The sequence below is a fragment of the Pithys albifrons genome, chromosome 3 (assembly GCF_047495875.1).
Source record: "Pithys albifrons albifrons isolate INPA30051 chromosome 3, PitAlb_v1, whole genome shotgun sequence".
Taxonomy (NCBI): domain Eukaryota; kingdom Metazoa; phylum Chordata; class Aves; order Passeriformes; family Thamnophilidae; genus Pithys; species Pithys albifrons.
Window position 1 is genome coordinate 39,846,073 of NC_092460.1, and position 22,158 is coordinate 39,868,230.

At 47.5% G+C, this 22,158-nt stretch overlaps 1 protein-coding gene across 1 annotated transcript; it reads right to left on the reverse strand.

The window, feature by feature from the left end:
- Nucleotides 1-848: 848 nt before the first annotated feature.
- On the reverse strand, nucleotides 849-14,052 carry LOC139670148 (zinc finger protein 19-like). Its single transcript, XM_071551463.1, has 5 exons — nucleotides 13,895-14,052; nucleotides 6,340-6,412; nucleotides 3,970-4,584; nucleotides 2,813-2,914; nucleotides 849-2,736 (listed from the first exon to the last, which is right to left on the reverse strand). Exons 1-5 carry the CDS (start codon nucleotides 14,027-14,029, stop codon nucleotides 2,384-2,386), a joined length of 1,278 nt encoding a protein of 425 aa, XP_071407564.1. The 5' UTR covers nucleotides 14,030-14,052; the 3' UTR covers nucleotides 849-2,383.
- Nucleotides 14,053-22,158: the final 8,106 nt, after the last annotated feature.

Below are 22,158 nucleotides of genomic sequence, written 5' to 3' on the forward strand. Positions count from 1 at the left end.
CTGTCTTCTTCACCTATCAAAATCATTGCTTTCATCAGAAAAATATTAGCATGATAGTAAGTATGGTAAAAAATATCCTGTCTGAATAGCAGAAGTCAAATATTGACATGAAGTGTTAACATTATTTCTGTTTTCCAGATGAATCACCAAGGAATTGTATAATGCTGATGAAAGTTCTCCACCGATCTTAACAACAGATTATAGGAATGAAATCAGTGAGAGTGCTGTTAGTAAGTTGTGGAGTAAATTCTTAAATTACCACAGAAAATTCTTACCATTGGTGCTAAACTTCTAATTTTTTTTTCATTGTTAGGAAACTGCACCCAGAGAGAATCTGTAGCATCAGTAGCACTTTTCAGAATGACTAAAGGGCTTAGGAGGAAAGGAGGAGACTCTGGTGACAACTCTTCACATACACAGGAGGGAGAGGTAACCCAAAAATAGCAAATATGATGGTTTCTTGTGCTCCTCTATAGCAGGACTTCCTCCAGTCCCCAGAACTATTTTGGGACTTGATCCTCAAGTTCAGTTGACACCCAAATACCACATTAGAGAATCCCAACACAAAGGCTGCAAACTGAAACATGGTACTCCAACTCCCTCCCAACAGGAAAAATTCCCACATAAGCCCTCAAGTAAGAGATTCCTCTTACCAAGTCTTAAGTTACACAAGTGGAAAACTTATCTATGTTTTCTTTTTTGGAGTTTCCAAAGACAGAAATGGAAGGACATGCAGAGAAGGGGAAGATGGAAGAAAAAAAGCAGAATGAGCCAGGGAAGGTGCAGATTTAGAGTAACTCCTCTTTGAGTACCCCAGTCTAAGCAATGATGGTCATTTTACAAAGGACAAAAGCTCACCAAGAGTTTATTCTAACAGAATTGCAACATTTTAATAATGAACATCTTACAAACAACTAAATACACACTTTAACCACTGATTTCAAGATGAGATTCTGCTCCAAAGCAAAACAACTTTAAAAATCCAAGAAGTTATGAACAGCACCCCAGAGCTTCGATGGAATGTTAGTAACTCCCACGGAAGCTCTGAAGCCTAAAGCCACACGACTGGTATGTTCAACTGATGGAAAACACACCTGGAACATATCAATAAAGATTACATTGAAGTGATGCCTTTTAAGGCCTCTCAATTTGGCTTAAATTATTATCCCAATGAGGTAAGACTAATACAGAATTTTCAGAGTCTGCAGTCACACACAGGGTATCACATCTTGTCCCACAGAGTTTTATCTCTGGCCCAGAATGTGACATTCTGGCAGCAAGAAGATGACTTTTTAAGAAAAACAGTGTATCTCATTCCTAAAGTCTAAAACGTATTTTATTAATTACTAACAGTGCATCCTTTTAACAAGATAAAATAAAAATCCAACAAATCGCAAAACCAACACAGCATCAGTTCAAGAGAAAGACTGTTTGACATAGGTGCAAAGCCCAAAGTTTCTCTATCCCAGCAGCTCTTCAAAGGTAAGTCATAGAGTTTTTTTCATTTTTAAAGCTCAAAGGGTCTGACACTGCCACAAGTCTGACTCACTGATGAAAACAACAAGGTAGAACAAACTAACATGTCTTACAACTGCACTTTCCAACCCCAACAGGCCCCATGATAAAGTCCTGCAGAAATGGACAAGAAGTATCCTTCTTTCCCCTGGAGACTTCCCAAGAGGGTGCACCTGAGCCTCTCAGGGTTCCTCCTCAGCTAGTAAATATTTACCCCAGTCCTACCCCCTAATGCACCAACACATAACAGTCAAGAACATGCAAACATTTCCAAATATGGCAGAATATCTAAATCCACTCAACCGAGTTCACCTCTGAACAAAAGAACAAGCGCCTCATGAACCAATGTGGCTTTTCCTCCTGAACTCTTGGTAGGAAAGGCAGACCTGAAAGGTGGTATTTTGGTGAGGTTTCTTTGGTTTTGTTTTTTTGAGAGGACCGAGGAGTTGTCTGTTTATTCTTTTAAGAAAGTTTTTTTCCTAGATTTAGCAGTGAATGCTGAGCTAGGAATTAACTAATTCAAGGTCACCTAATATGAAGACCTCTCATTACTTTCAGCTCTTTTAGGAGAGGTACAACTGCCCAAGTACAGGCTAAAGACATGTAACATGCTCCAGTTTTATGCATCATCTTATGAAATGATGCTGCACTTCACTGCACCCCACTAGTAACATTCCCAGGAGCTACCTTGGCAAAAGTCATCAGTGTCCAAAGTCTCTGCAGGCTACAGTGAATGAAAGGGCAGGGATTTGATCAACTGCTGCTTCTGACTCAAGTCAGAGTGTACATTCAGCACCTGCACAGCTACAACAATTCCAACACACAACACAGGGATCCCACATTCCAGTGACAAAACTGTTCAGAACAGTCACACGTGTTTCCACTGGACACGTTCACGGCACAGCACTGAGCAGGCTCTTGAAGCTGCAGGATCCTGAGAATTTGGGAGCTGAGAGGTAGGCAGAATTCCAGGGTCAGATGAAAGGGATAAAGCACTGCCATTTTCACAGAGGACACGGCTGGGACTGAGAAGGGGGCAGGAAACAGCCGTGTCCGCAGCCGCCTGCTGTCCCAGCAGAACTCCTAGGCCATAAACACTGGAATTCACAAGGGCATTGCCTGGGACCAGGACATTCAACTGCTTCTGAATTTCCTGCAGGACCTGCAGCTGACTGTGCTGATTTAGAAGAAGCATATCCATGATTTCCTTCATTTTCTTTACTGTACAAAGAGAAAAGAATGTTAATGCTATGTAAAAACACACTGCATGGTGATTTAGAAGCCTTTTTATACTTACACTCTTCAGAAACCACATTCAAGTGATCTCTCTCACATTTCTCTGCACCACACCTTTGCTCTTCCTCAGGATGTAGAGATATGAATTCAGGTTGGTTTGCATCTAAAAGGGAGACAGTGGAAGAGTCAAGAGTTGTCAGGTGAGCATTTTAAAGAGGGCAGCTCAGTAACAACCCCCCCTTACCCACCTCTGGAACTTAAAGCTTCATCCAAGGCACATCTTAGTCCAAACTAAGCCAAACCAGACCAAAGAGCAGGCTGATACAGTCCCCTGAAACATTGCAGACTTGGGACTAGATCACAACAAAGATCCCTTCCTATTGCTTCTCTCCTAGGAGCACAGGATGCGTTCAGGGACAGGACAGGTGAGACTTGGCAAGAATGTGTTTGTGTTTGCACACTTGCTTCAGGAGCAGAAACAGCATTAGACTGATCTGGTACTAATTATTGTCCAACTGCCAGGGCAAAAGTGAGACTTTTTTTCTTATGTGTTACAGACACATCCAAAAAAAACTAGGAAAAGTCATCAAGAGAATAAAAGCTAAAAGCATTAGGAGTATAAGGTTCCACCTTTATGGCTCATTAGCAGAAGTTACTGGGCCACCTCTCTCTCTGTATCTATGGAGGAAGAGGCCTCAAGCCCTACCTTAGGAATTCAGTTTTGCCATTTCCTTATAAACTTCTTTACTATATATTATAACATCGCTTTTTTCCATTGTTAAGATGAAAGCCTTTTCTCCTCAACATCTTTTTCCAAAAGAAAAACAAAACAACCAAAATAATAGTAAGAAAAACCAAAACAAACACTAAAAAAAAACAAAAACAGTCACAAAAACACACACAAAAAAAGAAAAAACAATCAACAAGAAAACGAAAAGCTCACACATAAAACACCTACTTCTGAGAACTGTGAGGAGTCCAAGGTCCCAGGCAACCCCTAAATTTCAACTTTGGCTTTTTCAAGGCACTTCTTCAACGGACAGAGAGAATTGCATAAGGAGGGGGAAAGTAACAAACCAAAACCAACCAAAGCCCAACATTCATAGCCACAGCAAAGGGGAAAGGTGTTCAGGAATAAACAGAGGCCAGAATATCTGATATATCCACTGGGATCCTGTACAACTGGAAATAAAATGCAACAGAGATCAGCTCAGTTACCTGCTGTGTGGTCATTGGGTCTCGCTCTCAAATGCTGCTGCTTGGTGGAGTTTGGGCTCACACAGGAGCTGTTCCCACCCTCGGGACGCCTGCAGGGCTTCTCATCTGCATGGACTCTCTGATGCTGCAGGAGAGCCGTGTTGCCACTGAAGCTTCTTCTGCACAAGGTGCAGGAGAAGGGCTTCTCTTTCAGATGGGTTTTGTGGTGAGCAAGGAGGCTGGAGGCACAGCTGAAGGTTTTCTCACATGCCTTGCACTTGTAAGGCCTCTCCCCTGTGTGCACTCTCTGGTGAACCACCAGGTTGGCCTTCCTGGTAAAGCTCTTCCCGCATTCTGCACACACAAACCTTTTGTCTCTGTTGTGGATTTGCAGGTGGTTCAGGAGCCTACTGTGTCCCTTGAAGCCCTTCCCACATTCCTGGCACTTGAAGGAAGGTTTCTCTTCTGGGCACAGTTTCTGGCCATCAGCGCTGAGGACGAGTTTCCTGGTGTATCTTTTCTGGGGAGGGGGGTCATTACAGGCTGCCCCCTTCTCTGGGCTGGGGGCCCCGGGTACCTGAGGCGGCTCCTCCAGCTGCAGATCTGCAGGGATGCCTTTCTCTTCCTCACAGCCCCCTGAGGGAGAAAGAGAAGAATTCAACACTCCTGTCTCCCTAAGGCAGACAAGCTGCTCCTTGTAAAAGAACTGAATTTCTTAGGCCCAGCTTCATTTTACACTAGGATTGCCCTTTCCCAAAGAGGAAGGGAAAGTCTGAAGGTTGAGACAAGAGGCAAAAAGCAGGGGGGAAGTGGCAAAGGGAGGAAGAGAGAAGTAAGAAACCTACCTCTTCTCTTCCTTCCCCTCCCCATTTCCTTGGAGTTCTGCCCCTCAGGGAATAGCAAAATGAAGGAAGGAATGCTGAAACATCTCACACATCACAAATACCTACTTACAGTTTTTTGTTCCCCCAGACTTTGCTCAAAAGATAACCAGACTGTTAAATTAGAAAGAACACTCTGTTATAAAGGTGGGCATTTGGGTGGGGATCCTTCAGCACCAAGCAGTCCACTGAACCTTCACTAGCAAACAAACAGGGAGGTTTAAGTTGTTTTCACACATTTACTGCAAAAAATAAATCAGGTTTTTACAGGTTGGCACATCAGGGTTTTGCCCTAATTAGCACAACAACAGTTTTGAGTAAGTTGACTTAACAGTAAGAATACTGTGTCTTTATGCATCAGAAGTAAAGGCCTTCATACTGACAAAAAAATTAACTCCCACTTGACTCTTACCACCTCTGTCAATCTTTACATCTAGAACAATACCTACTTTCCTTACAATGACAAGCTGAATAAAATACATTCCAAAGAAACACCAGAAAGATTCAAACACAGCCCTTTCTTTTCTAAAGGCTCCAACCTCTTTATTTCATAATGACTGAATGCCCACACCCCCCACAGTGAGGTCTGGTTGTCTTGACTCTGCTGATTAGATCTGGTATTTACATCGGTTCACCAGTAACAGAATTACAGGGATTACCTGATGCACTCTTAGCCACACTTGATTTTTACAAGTGCCTTCAGGTGTTCACTAATGAGGCACAGAACTCAGCAATTCCCATCGACGATTTGCCATTTAAAATATTACTCCAACCATTAAAACAGAAAGTTTGTTATTCTGCTACCAAACAAAAACCAATCCAGGCTTTCTACGCTAGAGATGAAACTCTGCAGTGCAGTTTCAGTCCTATGACACCAAGGAATAAAATCCTCAACTAACATGTCCCTGAAGAGGCCACATGCTCCCTATTTACTTAACCACAACTACCAAGATCTAAATATCAGCAACAAAACCAACCAACCAACCACCCCAGGAAGGGAGTCCTCTCTCTGCCATCCAGGAATTACACCCAAGGGGCAGCTTTCTCCCAGAGCAATGAAAAAGGTTCCCTGGCAGGGCAGTCTTTCCTCAAGCTACAGACACGAGGCTGATTATTCCCTGAGAGCCCTGCAGAGCCCCCAGGTCTCCAGCAGTGGAATGGGAACCAACCAACCTTCCATGCCCATCCCTACCAGTGCTAGGGAGTCTGTGCCCTCCAGATGGGGCCGTGCAACTCCCTCAGAGCCTCCTCGGCCATGGAAAAGCCTGGAAAAGAGCAGTGTGCTGGCTGCCCTTCACTCCAAAGGAACTGGGACTTGTCTTAAAAGGGGTGCTGGAAAACCCACAGCAGAAAGAAACACGGAATACCACTGGCAGCCTTGCCTCAGCCTGGCATCCCATCCCATCCCGGGGCAGAGCAGCCGGCTGGGAAGGTCTGCGATGTTCCCGGCACCACGTGGTGAGTCCCGCATTTCCCTCCAGCATTCTAGAAGCCAAAGTTTCCATCTCACCTGGATATTCTGCAGAACCACTGCTCGCAGAGCTCTCGAAAATAGACAATAGGGACTCCATCGTTGGCTCCATCTGGAAAAGGAGAGGAGAAATGGAGTCTGAAACCTTTTCCAGGCAGGGGGGAGCAGGAGGGAGGGGGCAGATATTTTGGTCCCAGCACATTTGGGCGGTGCCCTGGGACAAAGGGGCAAACCAGCACGTGCGGCTGAACCCCCCGGGCAGAGGGAGTGGAGCCGTCGGGAAAGAGCTGGAGTTGGGCGACTCGCAAACTTAATGGAGAGACCCGCGCGATAAAAAGCGCCTTTTTGCAGCTCCACTGTCCCCAGGAAGCACCAACCAGCTCCGTGGCCTCCAGAGCCCACCTCGTGCTGCCCCCGGCCCTGCACACGGCGCGTCCCGGCGGGAGCGGCTCCGCCCTCGGCCCATCCCCATCCCTATCCCATCGCATCTCTGCGCTCCGGGGGTCCGCGGCCCCGGCCCCGCTGCTGGTGCTGCTTGTCCGCAGTGCCGGCGGCTCGTCCCGGTACATCCCGGCGCTGCTCGGGGTCGCCCTTCGGCACCGACACGCCCTGGAAACGCGGCGGGATCTTTTCCGTGGCTGGCCCGCGTGGTGCCCTCCAGTGTCTTTGTCGTTCAGTCCCCTTGCGCTCTGTCCGTGTTCGATAGAACGCGGGGCTCCGTGTTGAGGTGGACAGTGGTGTCCTGCAGAAGTGCTGGATTGACTCCACGGGAGTTCTTGCCTGGCTGCGTGCAGCTTGACAGGAATGCATCAGGTTGGACGGCTCCACAGTAGGTCGTCTTGTCCCACTTCCCTGCTCAGTAGAGACGTCCCAGAGCAAATGGGATTTCATCGAGATGGGTCTGGAACATCTCCAGTGAGGGATACTCCACACTCTCTCTGGGCAATCTGTTCAGTGCTGAGTCACAGCACTGCAAAGAAGTTCTTCCTCATGTCCAGCTGGAACTTCCTGGGCATCTGTTCCTGCCCGTTTCTGGTGTCCTGTTACTGGGAACCCCCTGATCCATCCTTTTCCCCCTCTCTGCAGGCACTGACAGACATGGGTGAGATCCTCTCTCGGAGTCTCTTCTGGAGGCTGAACAGGCCCAGCTTCCTCTGCCTTTCCTCCTAACAGAGATGCTCCAGTCCCTCAATCATCTTTGCAGCCTCTGCTGGACAAACTCCAGGAGCTCCTTGTGTGAGTAAGGAAAGAAGGCAAAGAGGAAGACCTGCCCTGTGGCAACAGAGAGAGAACATGCAGCAGCCAGTGCTGCCAAGAGAGGGCTCTGAGCTCAAGAGCTCAGAAAGGACTGACAGCCACATGGACATGGTGGTTCATCTTTTCCCTTGGAGTTTCAGGAACTGCCTGTCCCAAGCCATTGTGCTCCTTGCCTGGGTGCAGGAGCTATGGGTGAAGAAACATGATGGTAGGCATCACCACCCTGTGCTCCATGAATTAGTCCCACCTCCCTAACACCACAGACTTCCTCCAGAACTTGCCTGGATTGGTGTTTTACGGACTTGCAGATGCAGTGAGTGTAATGCTCCAAGCTCACAGCAGAGAGGGTCAGGAGTGACTCTGGCTCTGCTCCTTCCTCTCTCAGATTCTCAGGGTACTGAGATTCACCCACAGGTTTTCCAAGAACTGACATTTTCCACAGTTTTAATTGTCCCATAGTTCTGCACCCCTATTTTATTTGGTGATACCATTCTTTTTCCCTGACCTTTCCTTTTCATACCATGTGTACACAGAATTAAGAGCTCAGAGAACAAACTGGGCTTGCCTTTTTCATTCTAATAGGGAAATAAACGAGTCTCTACATGCACATTATAACAGAATATTCTGTTTGCTTTTGATGGCTGTTACTTTCCAAAAGGTGGTTACGTCTGTCAAAGCTGATATATTCCAAAAAAAGCATTTCAGTTCTCCGAAAAAGTTTTAGAAAAAAAAAATACTAGCTGTAAAAACTCACTTTTATATCTCGGTCAAATAGAATCTCAGAACTCCAAAAATAAGGTTAAAACATAAAATATCATTGTATTTGCTTGAAAATTCAACAAGAGTGAAATGCCACTCTGTACCATATCTGTTACTCCCCTCATCTTCAGTGAAAGAATTAAGCAATTCCCCCAGGGGCACCTGTTCACCTTACTCTCAAGGTACAGGTTCAGTGGAAGACAAAATCTTGCTGACAATCCTTCTTTCCTCCAGAGGAGCCTTTTCTTCCCTTTCACTTCCTCCTCCTCTCATTCTGAAAGTCAAAACACCTCCTACAGGAGAAATAAGGCAGCCAGTGTGTAAGCAGAGATCGACTGACCTTTAGAGAAGAGGTCCAAGAGAGACCTGCAAATAATTATGGCCACAAGAACCCTCCAGGTACAAGCTCCACAGACGCTCCTGCTGCAATTTATAAACTGCTGTATTTCTATCCACATAAAGCTTAAAACAACAGCAAAGGAAGGACCTGTGTATTTGCTCTTTGCTTCCTCAGAGCTTGAATATAGAACAGAGACAAAACTACATGGGCAACTCACTATATTCCCTGATGAAAAGCCAAACAGGTTGTTTTTCCACCTCAGCAGAGATATTTGGAATCCGCAGGTGCCCAGAATACCAGTGGCATCTATCAAGGCACCAGAAGATAAAAAAATCTATCAGCTTGACTAATCTGTACCTTTTCACATACCATTGGATGTGAAAAGTGAACCCAGGCCTCTCCTGTGAGGAAAGGCTGAAAGACTTGGGATTGTTCAGCCTGGAAAAGAGGATTTGTGGTCACCTAATTGTGTCCTTCCGGTACCTGAAGGGAGCCCACACAGAAGATGAAGGGACTCTTTCCGAGGGCCTGGAGTGACAGGACAAGGGGGAATGGCTTCAAACTGACAGAGAGCAGGTTTACATTGGAAATGGGAAGAAATTCTTCCCTGAGCATGGGCAGGCCCTGGCACAGGTTGCCCACAGAAGCTGTGGCTGCCCCATCCCTCAAAGTGTCCAAGGCCAGGCTGGATGGGGCTCTGAGCAACCTGGGCTAGTGGAAGGTGTCCCTGCCCATGGCAGAGGGTTGGAACTGGATGATCTTTAAAGTCCCTTCCAGCCCGGGCCATGTTATGTTTCTAGTGCCATAGGTGGGTAAAGGTTTCTCAGCTGGGGTGCCTTCTGCAGCAGCAGGTCCAAAACACTGAGCACGGATGAGCCACATCTGTGTGTAACCATGAAATAGCCACATACTGGGCAGAAGCAAATTCTCCAGCAGCACAAACAAGGGAAACTCATTTGAACACCATTACTCTTTCCAGGCAGTGAGATATGGAAAGCCACAGCTGAGTGTCATTAATAGCCACAAACTTGTGATGGATCATACTCCGGGAACCATTTGCCAAGGATTTAGAGAAAATTATCCACAATCATAGACAATATTAAAGCCAGAAATCTTGGTGTCCCCTTCCCATCTGAACAATCATAAGATGTGGGATTTATTACAATAAACACCTCAGTTTCTTAAGCTGTGTTTAATAAATATCTCAACTTTAAACATAAGCATTTCTTGGATCTATTCATCACTTAACAGACTAATTGAAAAGTCTGTGTTGTTTGCGGTTTTTTTTATTTTCCACTACTGCAATTCCATAAACATCTTGTCAAGTCTGGAATGAGCAAAGGAATTATTTCATAAATCATAACACTACAAATTCATGTGGGTTAAATAAATAATTAAATTATGGTCATTTACACAACTACCTGTGTGTATATGTAATGTATTCTTGCTAACAAAAGAAAACGGTTATTTTGTGAAAATAGTATTCTTATTTTAAGCTTTCTGAATTTTCATTAAACAATGAGAATCAATCTCTCCTTTAGGGAGGAAAACCCTTTCAAAGTATGCCTACAAAATACAATTAACACCACTTAATTCAAATTTGCTCACTTGGTGATTTAAACTATGATTAAAATCCTTATAAATGATTTTGGTATGAATTAAACTACTATAAATTACTCACAGCAAGCCATCATAGAAGTGATTGGCTTGGAAAAGACCTCCGAGATCATCAAGTCCAACCCTTGGTCCAACTCCAGTCCCTTTACCAGATCATGGCACTCAGTGCCACGTCCAATCTCAGTTGAAAAACCTCCAGGGATGGGGAATCCACCCCCTCTCTGGGCAGCCCATTCCAATGCCTGATTACTCTCTCTGGAAAGAATTTTTTTCTGATCTCCAACTTAAATTTCCCCTGGCAGAGCTTGAGCCTGGGCCCCCTTGTCCTATTGAGTGCCTGGGAGAAGAGACCAATCCCCACCTGGCCAGAACTTCCCTTCAGGTAGTTATAGACAGTGATGAGGTCACCTCTCAGCCTCCTCCAGGCTAAACAACCCCAGCTCCCTCAGCCTCTCCCCATAGGGCTTGTGCTCCAGTCCCTTCTCCAGCCTTGTTGCTCTTCTCTGGACCTGCTTCAGCCCCTCAATATCCTTTCTGAACTGAGGGGCCCAGAACTGAACACAACACTCAAGGTGTGGCCTCATCAACACAGAGTACAGGGGAAGGATCACTGCCCTGGGCCTGCTGGCCACGCTATTTTTGATACAGGCCAGGATCCCATTGGCCGCCTTGGCCACCTGGGCACACTGTTGGGTCATGTTGAGCTTTCTGTCAGTTAGTCCCCCCAGGTCCCTTTCTGCCTGGCTGCTCTCCAGCCACTCTGTGCCCAGCCTGTAGCGCTGCAGAGGGTTGTTGTGGCCAAAGTGCAGGACCCGGCCCTTGGCCTTATTGAACTTCATCCTATTGGAATCAGCCCATCTCTCAAGTCTATCCAGATCCCCCTGCAGAGCCCTCCTGCCTTCCAGCAGGTCCACCCCCTCCTTTATTGCTGTTGCTCTGATGGTGCTCTCCTCTGTATTGTTTCAAAGATTTAGCGGTGCATCCCTTGCCATCTTCCCAGCTTCTCCTTACCCAGGGAGTGACTTGCTTCACTTCCATTTCCTTCAGCCATGCTGCTCCATGGAATTATGTATTCTGAGCAATTGCCAAAGAACTGCAGGTCCTTTTTCAGTCACTTGCTTTTAGCCTTCACCCTCTGTGAGGTCAAGGTTGTCCTGTCCTAAGATCAGCATCTTCTTTTATCTTGGCATGTAAATATTAACATAATCTTCCTCTCTCTGTACTGCTACAGATGCCTTATTGACAATTTGATCCCAGGTTCCATCTTCCCTACCTGTGATTATTTCCCACGTCTGCAGCTGGCAGAGAACAGGCTGAGCACAATCCCTACCACATTTTTCCCATTTACCACTTGCTCCCTAAAATTTATTTTTCAAAATTTTAAGCTGAGTTTTCTCACAGCCCCTATGAAAGACTTCAGCAAAGGCTTTCTCCTCCTCCAGCTGACTATACTGGGAATGCTGCAAGTATGGAGTTCATTGGCTCTTTTGTTTTTCCATCTTGTGGAACACATCTTATTTGCACAACTTAATTTCTCTCTTGCAATGGCTAATTCTCTTGGTGAACACTTAAAGTAGCAGCATTTGGGTACAAGTTCTGCAGAACAATTAATTGACAGAGGCATTTAAAAAATGCCAGGAATAAATCAGGAAACCATTCCACATGCATAGTGGGGAAAACAGAAGTTTTTCCAGCACAACAGTTCAGACAGAAAAGTTTTAAGTTTGGTCAGGGGCACCAAAGCCTAAAACAGACTTTTGCTTTTTTGGCTTTGAATAACTGGGAAAACCACAAGCATTCAGCTTTGATTATTTAAAAATAATAGTCAGTTTTTAATGAATATTCAGGCCAGGATTTAAGCACAGACAAGTGTCAGCAAACCTTTGTATCCCAAGCTAAAAATAGGTGTGTCCCATTCTCTTGAGTCAGTACCTTCAAATGATGTGACTCAGCTGCAAGAAAGTCTCATGAATGTTTATGTTTATCTTTTGGTAAGTCAAATTTTTTTTCCCATGCCTCTGATTTTCCTTTTATCAAAACAGCCACCATTCCTCATTTAGAGAGCAGTTTGAGAACAGGTGCTGAAGTTTGGGAACTGTGGAATGGTTTGGGTTGGAAGGGACCTTCAAAGATCATCTAGTCCTGCTATGGCCAGTGAGACCTTCCACTACTAGACCAAGCCCCATCTAACCTGGACTTGGACACTTCCAGGGATGGGGCAGCCACAGCTTCTCTGGGCAACCTGTGTCAGGGCCTCCCCACCCTCATGGTAAAAATATTTATTCCTTATCCCATCTAAACCTACCCACTTTCAGTTTAAAACCCTTGTCCCTTGCCCTGCAACTACAGGCTCTGATAAAATCTTTCTTAAAAGTCTCCTTTATATATTGAATGACCACAATAAGGTGTCCTCCAGTGTTCCTTCCCAGTTCTGCAAGGGCCATGGGACTGGGCAGGGCCCACACCCCAGAGCAGTAGGGACAGAGGGATGTAGACAGGCTGGATCGATGGGCTGAGGCCCATGGATAGATGAGGTTCAACAAGGCCAAGTGGTGGGTCCTGCCCTTGGGTCACAACACCCCCTCCACCTCCAGGATGGGGCTGAGGGGCTGGAAAGTGCCCAGTGGGAAAGGCCCTGGGGGTGCTGTGACAGTGGCTGGACATGAGCCCAGGGGTGCCCAGGTGGGCAAGAGGCCAATGGCACCTGGCCTGGATTAGCAATAGTGTGGCAGCAGGACCAGGGCAGGGACTGTCCCCTGTGCTGGGCACTGGGGAGGACACACCTCAAACCCTATGTCCAGTTCTGGGCCCCTCCCTGCAAGAAGGACATTGAGGGTCTGGACCGTGTCCAGGGAAGGAAATGGAGCTGGGGAAGGGTCTGGAGCACAAGTGCTGTGAGGAGCAGCTGAGGGAGCTGGGGGGGCTCAGCCTGGAGAAAAGGAGGCTCAGGGTGGACCTTCTCACTCTCTACAACTCCTGGCCGGAGGAGGGAGACAGGAGGGATCAGGCTCTGCTCCAGGTAACAAGTGACTGGGTGAGAGGAAAGGGCTTCAAGCTTTGCCAGGCGAGGTTCAGGGTGGGCATCACGTGGAATTTCTTCACGAAAAGGGTGATGAGACATCGGAATGGGCTGCCCAGGGAGGCGCTTCAGTCCCAGGCCCTGGAGGCGTTTAAGACAGGCCCAGACGTGGCACTCAGTGCCCTGTGCTGGGTGAGGAGGTTGATCGGTCACAGATGGGACTCGTTGCCCTCGGGAGGGCTTTTCTAACCTGATTCCGTGATTCGGTGGCTGTGCCTCTGACAGTCCCGGGCCGAGCAGGGACGCGGGACGGGATCGGAAGAGAAACACCGGGAGCTGCTGGGGAGCCGCGACGGGGCAGGACCGGCCCCCCCTGCCCGCGCCCGGAGCTGCATCCCGGATACCAACCCGGCCCGGCTGGGATACAAACCCGGCCCGGCTGGATCCTGAATACCAACCCGGCCCAGCTGGGATACCAACCCGGCCCGGCTGGGATACCAACCCGGCCCGGCTGGATCCTGGTTACCAACTCGGACTGGTTGGGATACCAAACCGGCCCAGCTGGGATACCGACCCAGCCCAGGTAGATCCTGGATACCAACCTGGCCCGGCAGGACGCCGGATACCATCCCGGCCCAACCTGGTCCCGCCGGGTCGGGCCGGGTTTCCCGCGGAAGGAGGGCCGGCCGGGCGTGCGCCTTTGCCTGGAGCATCCCCGCTCCGCCCCCTCCCTCCATCCCGGCCCCTTGGGAGCGTGTGGCTGACTCTGAGGGAGGATGGAGCCGGTCGCGGCGCCGCCTCCTGTGGCCTGGAGCCTGGATGGGAGGACGGAGCAGCTGCCGGGGCCGTGGGGAGGAGCGGGAGCGGGCGCTGAGTGATCGTGTCGGTGTGACTGTCTGGAGCATCCTCGTGTCCCAGCAGGTGATGGGAGCGTGAGTGGCCGTGAAAGGGATCTCCAGCGGGATGGGGTGGAGGCAGCCGAGCGCTGTGAGGACTTTTTCATGAGAGCAGCTTCTCCTCCAGTCCGTGACCGGGACTTGGCCCTTCTCCCAGACGCTGGGACGAAGAAGGCTTCTCTCTGCGGCTTCCGGAGGCGCAAGGATGCTGTGGTGCATCATCTGGCATTCCTGGGGGAGAAGCCCTACATCTGCATCGAGTGGGGGCAGAGCTTCATCCGCGGCTCCCACCTGACCCGCCACCAGCGCATCCACCCCGGGGCGAGGCCGCACGTGTGTCCCGAGCGCGGCAGGAGCTTCGCCCGCCGCTCCCACCGAGCTCGTCCCGCACCGGCGCATCGCCGCGGGCTCGGCCGCGCCGCTGCCGGGATGCGGGAGGAGTTTCGGGCAGAGCCCCCGGCTGGCCCAGCACCAGCGCAGCCACAGCGGCGAGAAGCCCTGCAGGTGTGCTGACTGCAGCAGGTGCTTCAGGGAGAGCTCCAAGCTGGTCATCCACCGGTATGTCTGTCGTGGTTTGAGGGAAAAACCAAGATGTTGACGAAAAAGCAGAGGAGAGGATTCCTCCACAATAATCACTTCACTCTTTATTAAATTTAAGAAAAGGAACTTTAATTAGAAAATGGATATAAGAAGGATAACTGTTCTTAACTACTATATTTATATATATAACTGTAAACAGACCAGAGCAAACTACTCCCCCAGCACCAAAGGTAATCCCCAAAATGGTAGATTCCTCCTGGATCAGTTATATTTATGTCAGTGTCACACCTTGGCTGGCTGTGAAGTGAATTCTCAGTCTTTTTCCCAGCGAGGCAGAGATAAAGGATGAACTCATGTGGACACTCTTGTTCTCCTTGTCCTCTGTTCCAAACGAAGAAGGAAATCTGGGGGTGAAGGAAATGGTGATAGTTCCCAGGAATCTCCTTGCAGTCCAAATCGGTCCCCAGGAAGAGGGAAAAAAGTTCTGCAGTGTCCTGAAAGTAGCTGTGTCTCTCCCTTCTTCTTTCTCCCCCTGAAGTTCAGGGTGCCCAGAGATGGAGAGGGAAGAGCAAAGAGCAGAGCCAGCTAAAAAGAGCTCACCAGCAAGCAGTGGCCCTTTCTTCTGCAGCTGCCCAAAGAAAATCCCCACAAAAGTCAAACCAGCACACAGGGAAAAAGAAAGAAAAAAAAAACTCCTCCCCACCCCCAGGTGCTGGGGTTCTGTTTTGTCAACCATTAAGCTTGAATCTAAAAGTTATCAGCTATCTTTTGGCTTCACTCTTAAGACTCCAAACCCTTTATGTTGGTAGGGTGACAAAAATTCTCTGAGGGGGCTCCTCCCAACACCACCTTCCTGTGTTTGAACCTTTAACAATGTCCACACCGGGGAGAAGCCATACCTGTGCTCGGACTGCGGGAGGAGTTTCAGCCAGCGCTTGCACCTTGTGCAGCACCATCATACCCACACTGGGGAGAAGCCCTATGTCGCAGGTTTGGCCTAGCTGTTAACCAGCCCTGGACTGGCCCCCCTTCCCCCTCCCAGAACTTTCCCAGCAAAGGAAGGATGAAAAAAAACCTGAAAAGAAACGCACTCAAAAGAAACTGAACTGAATAAAAAGAATAAATTATATTTTCTAACATTTACAACCACACTGTATACACAGTACGTAGGATCACACCCCCAGGGGAAAGGGAAAAGGGGAAAAAGGGAACTGATCAACCAGAAAATTGAGAAAAAGCGAACCCAAACTAAAAGAAAAACCAAATGAATCACACAAACACAATTAAAAACCTCAAGGAAGGGGAACAAACATGAAACAATCTCACCCAGGACAGGAGAACCACCGACAACTGAAGGGATCAGGCTCCACCACCCACGAGCTCCCGGCCAAGGCAGGAAAAAAAACCTAAACCACTCCCCCCCGCTACATAGAAGACACGTGTGGAATACTTGTAAGGAGGTTACATCCTCTTCCTTAGATACAATGGTTACTGAGGAAGCCATGGGTCAAACCATTACACCCTACAAGTGTGCTGAGCATGGGACCACCTTCAGTGACCACTCTACTCTCACTCACCATCGCTGGACCCACACTGGGGAGAAACCTTTCAAGTGCTCCCACTGCAGCAAGAGCTTCACTCATCACTACTACCTACTGTCCCACCAGCGGGGGCACGTAGTGGCATCCCTAGGTGTGCTCTGATCCAAGGAGCAGCTCCTGGTCCAGGCCTGTCCAAAATGTGCCAGAGGTTCAAGGGGGTGTCACTACAGCAGGTCCCCTGGATTACAGGCAGATTGACCGTGGTATCTTTGGTCCCACTGTCCTTCCAACACACCCTAGGCATGGACAGAAAGAGTGCAGTGGGTAGTTCTGCATCCCAAGGCTCTGTCATCCTCCTTCCCTGGTACTGGAATCGAATGCCATGGCCAAGGTGGAGATGTTTTGTCACACCTTGTGAGATGTATCTGCCTGGGTGCCTGCCCCTTCACAGCAGTCCTCAGAACATGCATTTTTCTTTCTATGTGCTTTGTGAAGTGCTGTGTATACTTAGCAGTGCTCTGTGAATTAAAAGGATTGATGTGCATTTATTTCTAGGGTCTTTATCAAACTGTTCCAAATCCCTGTGGCCTTAGGGTTCACAGCTATTCACCAGCAGCTAGGATGGGATTGCTCACCAGTGTAACCACATTACTGGAGTTCTTTCTCCAGCCACTGTTAGTTTTTCCTCTTCAGTGCCACTTGGCTGAAATAATTAATTTCCCTTGCCTTGTCTGCCCTTTACTGTTTGTGGTTATGTAGCTTGAGAGGAGAATCTGGGTACCAACCCTTGTTTTGCTGTTGCAGAAGTTACGGGGTATGTTCGTCTTCTTCCAGGGATTTAATCACTTTGTGGGCACTGATGAGCCAAATTCAGAAGGTATTGGGAATGTGAAAAAAAGGCAAGAACCAGAAGGTTCCCTTTCACAGCAGCCAGGGGTCATAGTGGGTGGCTACTGGAAAATGTAAATTAACTGCTGTAATTACAGCAGAGCATCCCTAGCACACTCCATCCCAGACCTGTGGTCACCAGCTGGTGCCCAGATTTTCCCACCAGCTGCAGGGGCTCTGTAGAATACTGTAAATTCCTGTTGTGCTTAGACACAGCAGTGGAACTATGGCACTATGGAAACACTTAAGGTAGATAAATGGATTAATGACATCTCTTAAATAAAATCTGTCACCCCAGTGTTGTTGTCCCGTCTCCCTCCCTCCTTTCCTTCCCTCCATTTTGTCTTTCCCTTCCCTTCCTTCTTCTCCTTTCCTTTCTCACTGTCTCCCCAGAGTGACCTCCTGAGCATCAGTTTCTTGGCCCAAGACATTCTTAGAATGGGACTTAATTTTCTAACATTTCTGCAAGAATCTGAAAAGCCAGAGGAGGGCACTGCTTGCTCACCATTCCCTTACAAGAGAAAGTGGTTTGTCTTTTTTACTGTGCAGTGACATACTATGTTAGTGGTAGATGAACCTGGTTCTAGCAGAGCTGCAGCTGTTCTGAGATTGTGTTCCCAGTTCTTCCATGGGAGTTAAATGGGATCCAGTTTTGTAGTGCCCTGCTGAAAAAAATATCTGTAACAGTGATGACTGAAATACACCTTTTACTCTCAAATTCCTCCTTGCCTCATTGTTTGTGACTGGGAAAACATATTTCTTTTAATCTTGGACAGGAGGTGTGTTTTGTGTGTTTAATAAATTTTAGAAAGCATTTTATGTGTAATCTCTGACACATTTTTTGAGATACATCAAACAAACAAAAGTTCTGTTTGATACACAGCAAATGGTTCTTTCTGGCTGAGTTTTCCCTTTACCCCCCCAAAACACTGGTCTGAGTAGCCAGAGACACAACAGGAGGAGCCCCCATCTCTGAAAAAAAAGGAAACATGGGAAAACACAGGAAATTTCAGGAGACGGAGCAAAGGGAGGCCAGAAGGGGCATTTCTGGAGTAGTTTTCTTTGCTGCTTACACCCTTATGTGCCACGCTCTGAAAGCCTTTCCCCTTTCCATGCCAAACTTGATAAAGCACCTGTTGATTAAAGCAGGATATAGCAAGTCCAAACATCCTCATGGATGCACAGAGTGCAAAGATGTACAAACTCAGTGTTTCCTTGTTTCCAAGAGACTTGCCCAAGCAGTCTTATAGACAGACTGTTCAGAATAACTCTGCCACCACAGCAAACCCTGTGATGGATTTAGCTGGACTTATTTTTTGTTTTATAGAGCTCTTGCAATTGCTCTGCTGCTGGTCATGTGTTGCTCTGCACCATTGACTGTTCTGTCTTTCCCTCAGGCTGACCTTCCCCACAACCTGCTGAACTCTGCCTACCCGTGGTTCAGGTGTTTGTTTGTGCCTTCCCATCTTCAAGCACAGAACCACAGAGGAGGCTTCTCTGTGTCAGTCCCTGTTCTGTCAGTGTTTCTCCTCACAAAAGGGCAGCCTCACCGTGCTTACCCCAAATCACCTCAAAGCACATAGAACTCTTCTTTACAGATGTCAGAGCTTTGGACAGGCCTAAGTTATGTCCTTTGATTTTCCTTTTCCCAGCCTTAGCAAATCTTTTCTAGTACAGGGACTGAGAACTTTCTTCTCACAGCTCTGCATGTGGCTATTGTGCTTAAGAAGATGCCTCTTTGTTGGTCAAGTGCTTTCTTTTCTTGCCTGATCTCTTTAACAGCTGACCTTTGATTTCTGTCTATGCCTTCAGGCAAGCAGAAATACCAAGCAAAACAGGAAAAACAGAGTTTACATACAGTGTGCATTGGACATATGAGATTGCATTGGGCATATGATCAAACCCTTATGAGAACCCAGGGTCAAAAAGGAACCACAAGGTGCTTTGTTGGGAAAAAAGAGTTAGCAGCTATCACAAGAAGGGACGCAGAAATGGGAATGCAGAGGGAAGGGGGTGGAACAGAACAAATTTCCTTGTGTCTAGAGAGATAATTAAAATCACTGAACACAAGTCCTAATATTCTTAAAGAGGTGAAAGAAGATGGAAAAACATGCTGGTATTTGTTCTGGACCCTGAAATGTAAGGAATCACCTGGCATGGTCAGCATGGATGTTGTGTGTCAGGCCTGTTCTAAGCCCAGGGGTTGGTGTGAAAGCTTCAGGCATTTGCTTTCCTTTCGCAAATATGGGATGTAGCTCCTCATGTTAATGTGACTGTGGGTTTCACCTGCTTCTTCCACCTCATTGTGGACCGGGCCACAAATGCATGTGGAGAAAAAGTGAATTCCTCTCTCTGGAAGTTTAACCGGAGAAGATCCTGAAATTCCTCAGGCTCTGAGTCTCTTGATGATTCACCTTCTTTGCCATGAGTGCTCAAGACAGCCATCTCACAGTAGGGGCAATTCCTAGGGAGAGAAGCAGTGAAGTGCCAAGTCAGAAGCAGGAGGGGGAGAAAAAAGGAAATGACTAGTATTTAAAAACACTCAACCCAGGAGGCATGAACTGAAGAGAGATGCCAGAAGAAACCCAGATATGCCTTGGAATACAAGAGAGAATGAATAATTACAGATGCTTCCCTCCATGCCTGTGAGTAGGTGAAAATGATGTCACTGCTGCTGTGATCCTGTAGGTCAGTACTGGTGCATCACAGCCATGGCATTGCTTCTCCAGAGCAGAGAAGAAAAGGAGTTCTTCTGGAATATATCCACAAATTGTTACTTCACTCTGTACCACTGAGCTATTGAATTCATGTCTGTGAAGAAGGCTCTTCTATTCCTTCTCTTAGTGATACCACAGCCCCCAAATCTGCAGTACCCTTCCAGTACTTGAAAATCATAGTGGCTTTCTCTCTAAGCCAGAGAATAAAGACTATCCATCAGCTGAACAGTGCACATGGCCACTAACTTTTGTTCTAAAAGCATCACATGAAGAAATGCTAAAGCAAAGTTTGTGTGAAGATGTTTTGTGCTGGCATCTATGCACAGTAAGATTTGCTCTCTTATTCCTCATGAACATGGGCGAGGGATTCCTGCCTCCTCATTCAAAAGGCTCCTTCATCTGGGTGAAAAGTTCATATTCCCTGTATTGAATAGGTATCTCTGAGACTGGGCTTTCATGACAGCCTGCAGTTGCAAACAACCCTCGCTGACTTGTGACAGCAGATTAAATTGGGTGGCTAAAGCTCTTCCCAACCGCTGGGTTATTTTTAACTTGGATTGCTTCCCTGATCCAGTGCTCAGCACAGCTCCACAAACAGCAGGGCTGGCAGAAGGGAGGGAAAATTGCAGTCCGGGGTGGGTGGTAACAAACATCCACAGCGCTCAGCGGGTCCTTTAGTCGGTGTTGCCACCATGTCATCAAACAGCAGACTGGGGGGAGCAGCAGTGAGTTAAGAGAAAGCAGAACAAGGGCATTAAACAGAAATGTACCTTTTTTTGCACACAGGGTGTATTTCCAGAGGAGATCCAGCTTTTGAATCTTTTCCAAGCATATGTTATGCAGGTAGAATCAGTGCTCATCTCTTAAGTGCCTTTGAGCAGTGGAGCTGCCAGGTTTGTACTGCTCTGCTCACCCCACTGAAGCTCTGGTTCCATCTGCTTTTCTTTCAAAAGCAGCATGATGGTCCCTCATCTCCTCTGCTGCGTGTCCTAGTGGGCACTTAGCCCGTGCTCCGCTTGCTGTGTGTGCAACTGCAGCCCAACACAGATTGGAAAGTTTCAGTGCCTGAAAAGTAATAATTCCCCAGTCTACCCTTGGTTATTTTTAGCTGGATCAGCTCCTGATCCAATCCACTGTGCAGACACACAAACAGCTGTGTCATTGTGACAGAAGGGAAGTGAGGGAAGTGGAGGAGAGGCTTAGACGGGTTCAATCATCACTGGTACCGAATGGGAAACCGCAATCATGAGTGATTGCTTCAAATGCCTGGCAGCAGTTGTTGAAACTTCTCTGCAGCTACCTCTCTTACTTCTCATGCAAGAAACAAGGCCTAGGAAGTCTGTGCCACAGAAAGAAAATGGTGTTCTGTCTGGTTTAGACGCACCTTTCTGCATGAATCAGGGGAAGCTGAAGGCAGGGTGCCTGAAAGAGTCTGCTGGCAGGTAAAGCAGCAAGGGGTGCTCACAGCTTGCCTACCTGTCATAGTTTTGCCAGTCTGTACACTTAAAGGTCAAGTCCTGCAGAGATCAAAGTTTGCCAGGACACCAGTCAGGAGAAGTTATCCAGAAGTGTGCAAAATATGATTAGAAAATGCTCTAGAGATGATCTGCTGGCATTTCAGAGCAACGTGTGGCTTGCTTTGAAATGCTAAGTATTGTGGCACAAGAACCACGGGTCATCTTCTCTGCTCTGCTAAACAGTGGTGTTTTCATGTTTGTACATGGGATTTACGGTAGTCCTTCCTGCTCCTTTCATCCCTGTAGTACACACCTTCAGATGGGGTAAACCCAGAAAAGTCAAAACCAAGTTGTGGCAGATTGACTTTGTCTCATGGGCTGCTGCCCTGGTGTGAAAGTTTGTTTTCTTGGCACAAATGGTTTGATTTAACACTGATACACTTTGTTTTTCACTGTCTTCTTCCTTGAGATTTTTGCTGCTGGGATGCTCCATCCTACTTTCTTTTGTCCAACCCCAGTGGTGTGTTCTACAGGCAGCACAAGAGGGAGGATGGGAAGTCAGGACTGATTTCCTCCTGTGATTTTGGGGGCTGTTACCCTTGCCTTGCCTTCTGTGAGAAAAGCACCTTCTCTTTGTGTTCAGAGTAGCAAGTTAAAACCAGCTGGTGTCACCTCCAGCACACAGAAGCAGGGGCTTTATTATGAACAGGAAGGTCCTGTGTCTGGATGTGTGTCCCTTGCAGCTTCCTGCCCCAGACCAAGAGCAAGCAGCAGAGATTTCAGAATGTGGGTACACTCAACCCAAAGAAGAAACCAAAATGACTGAA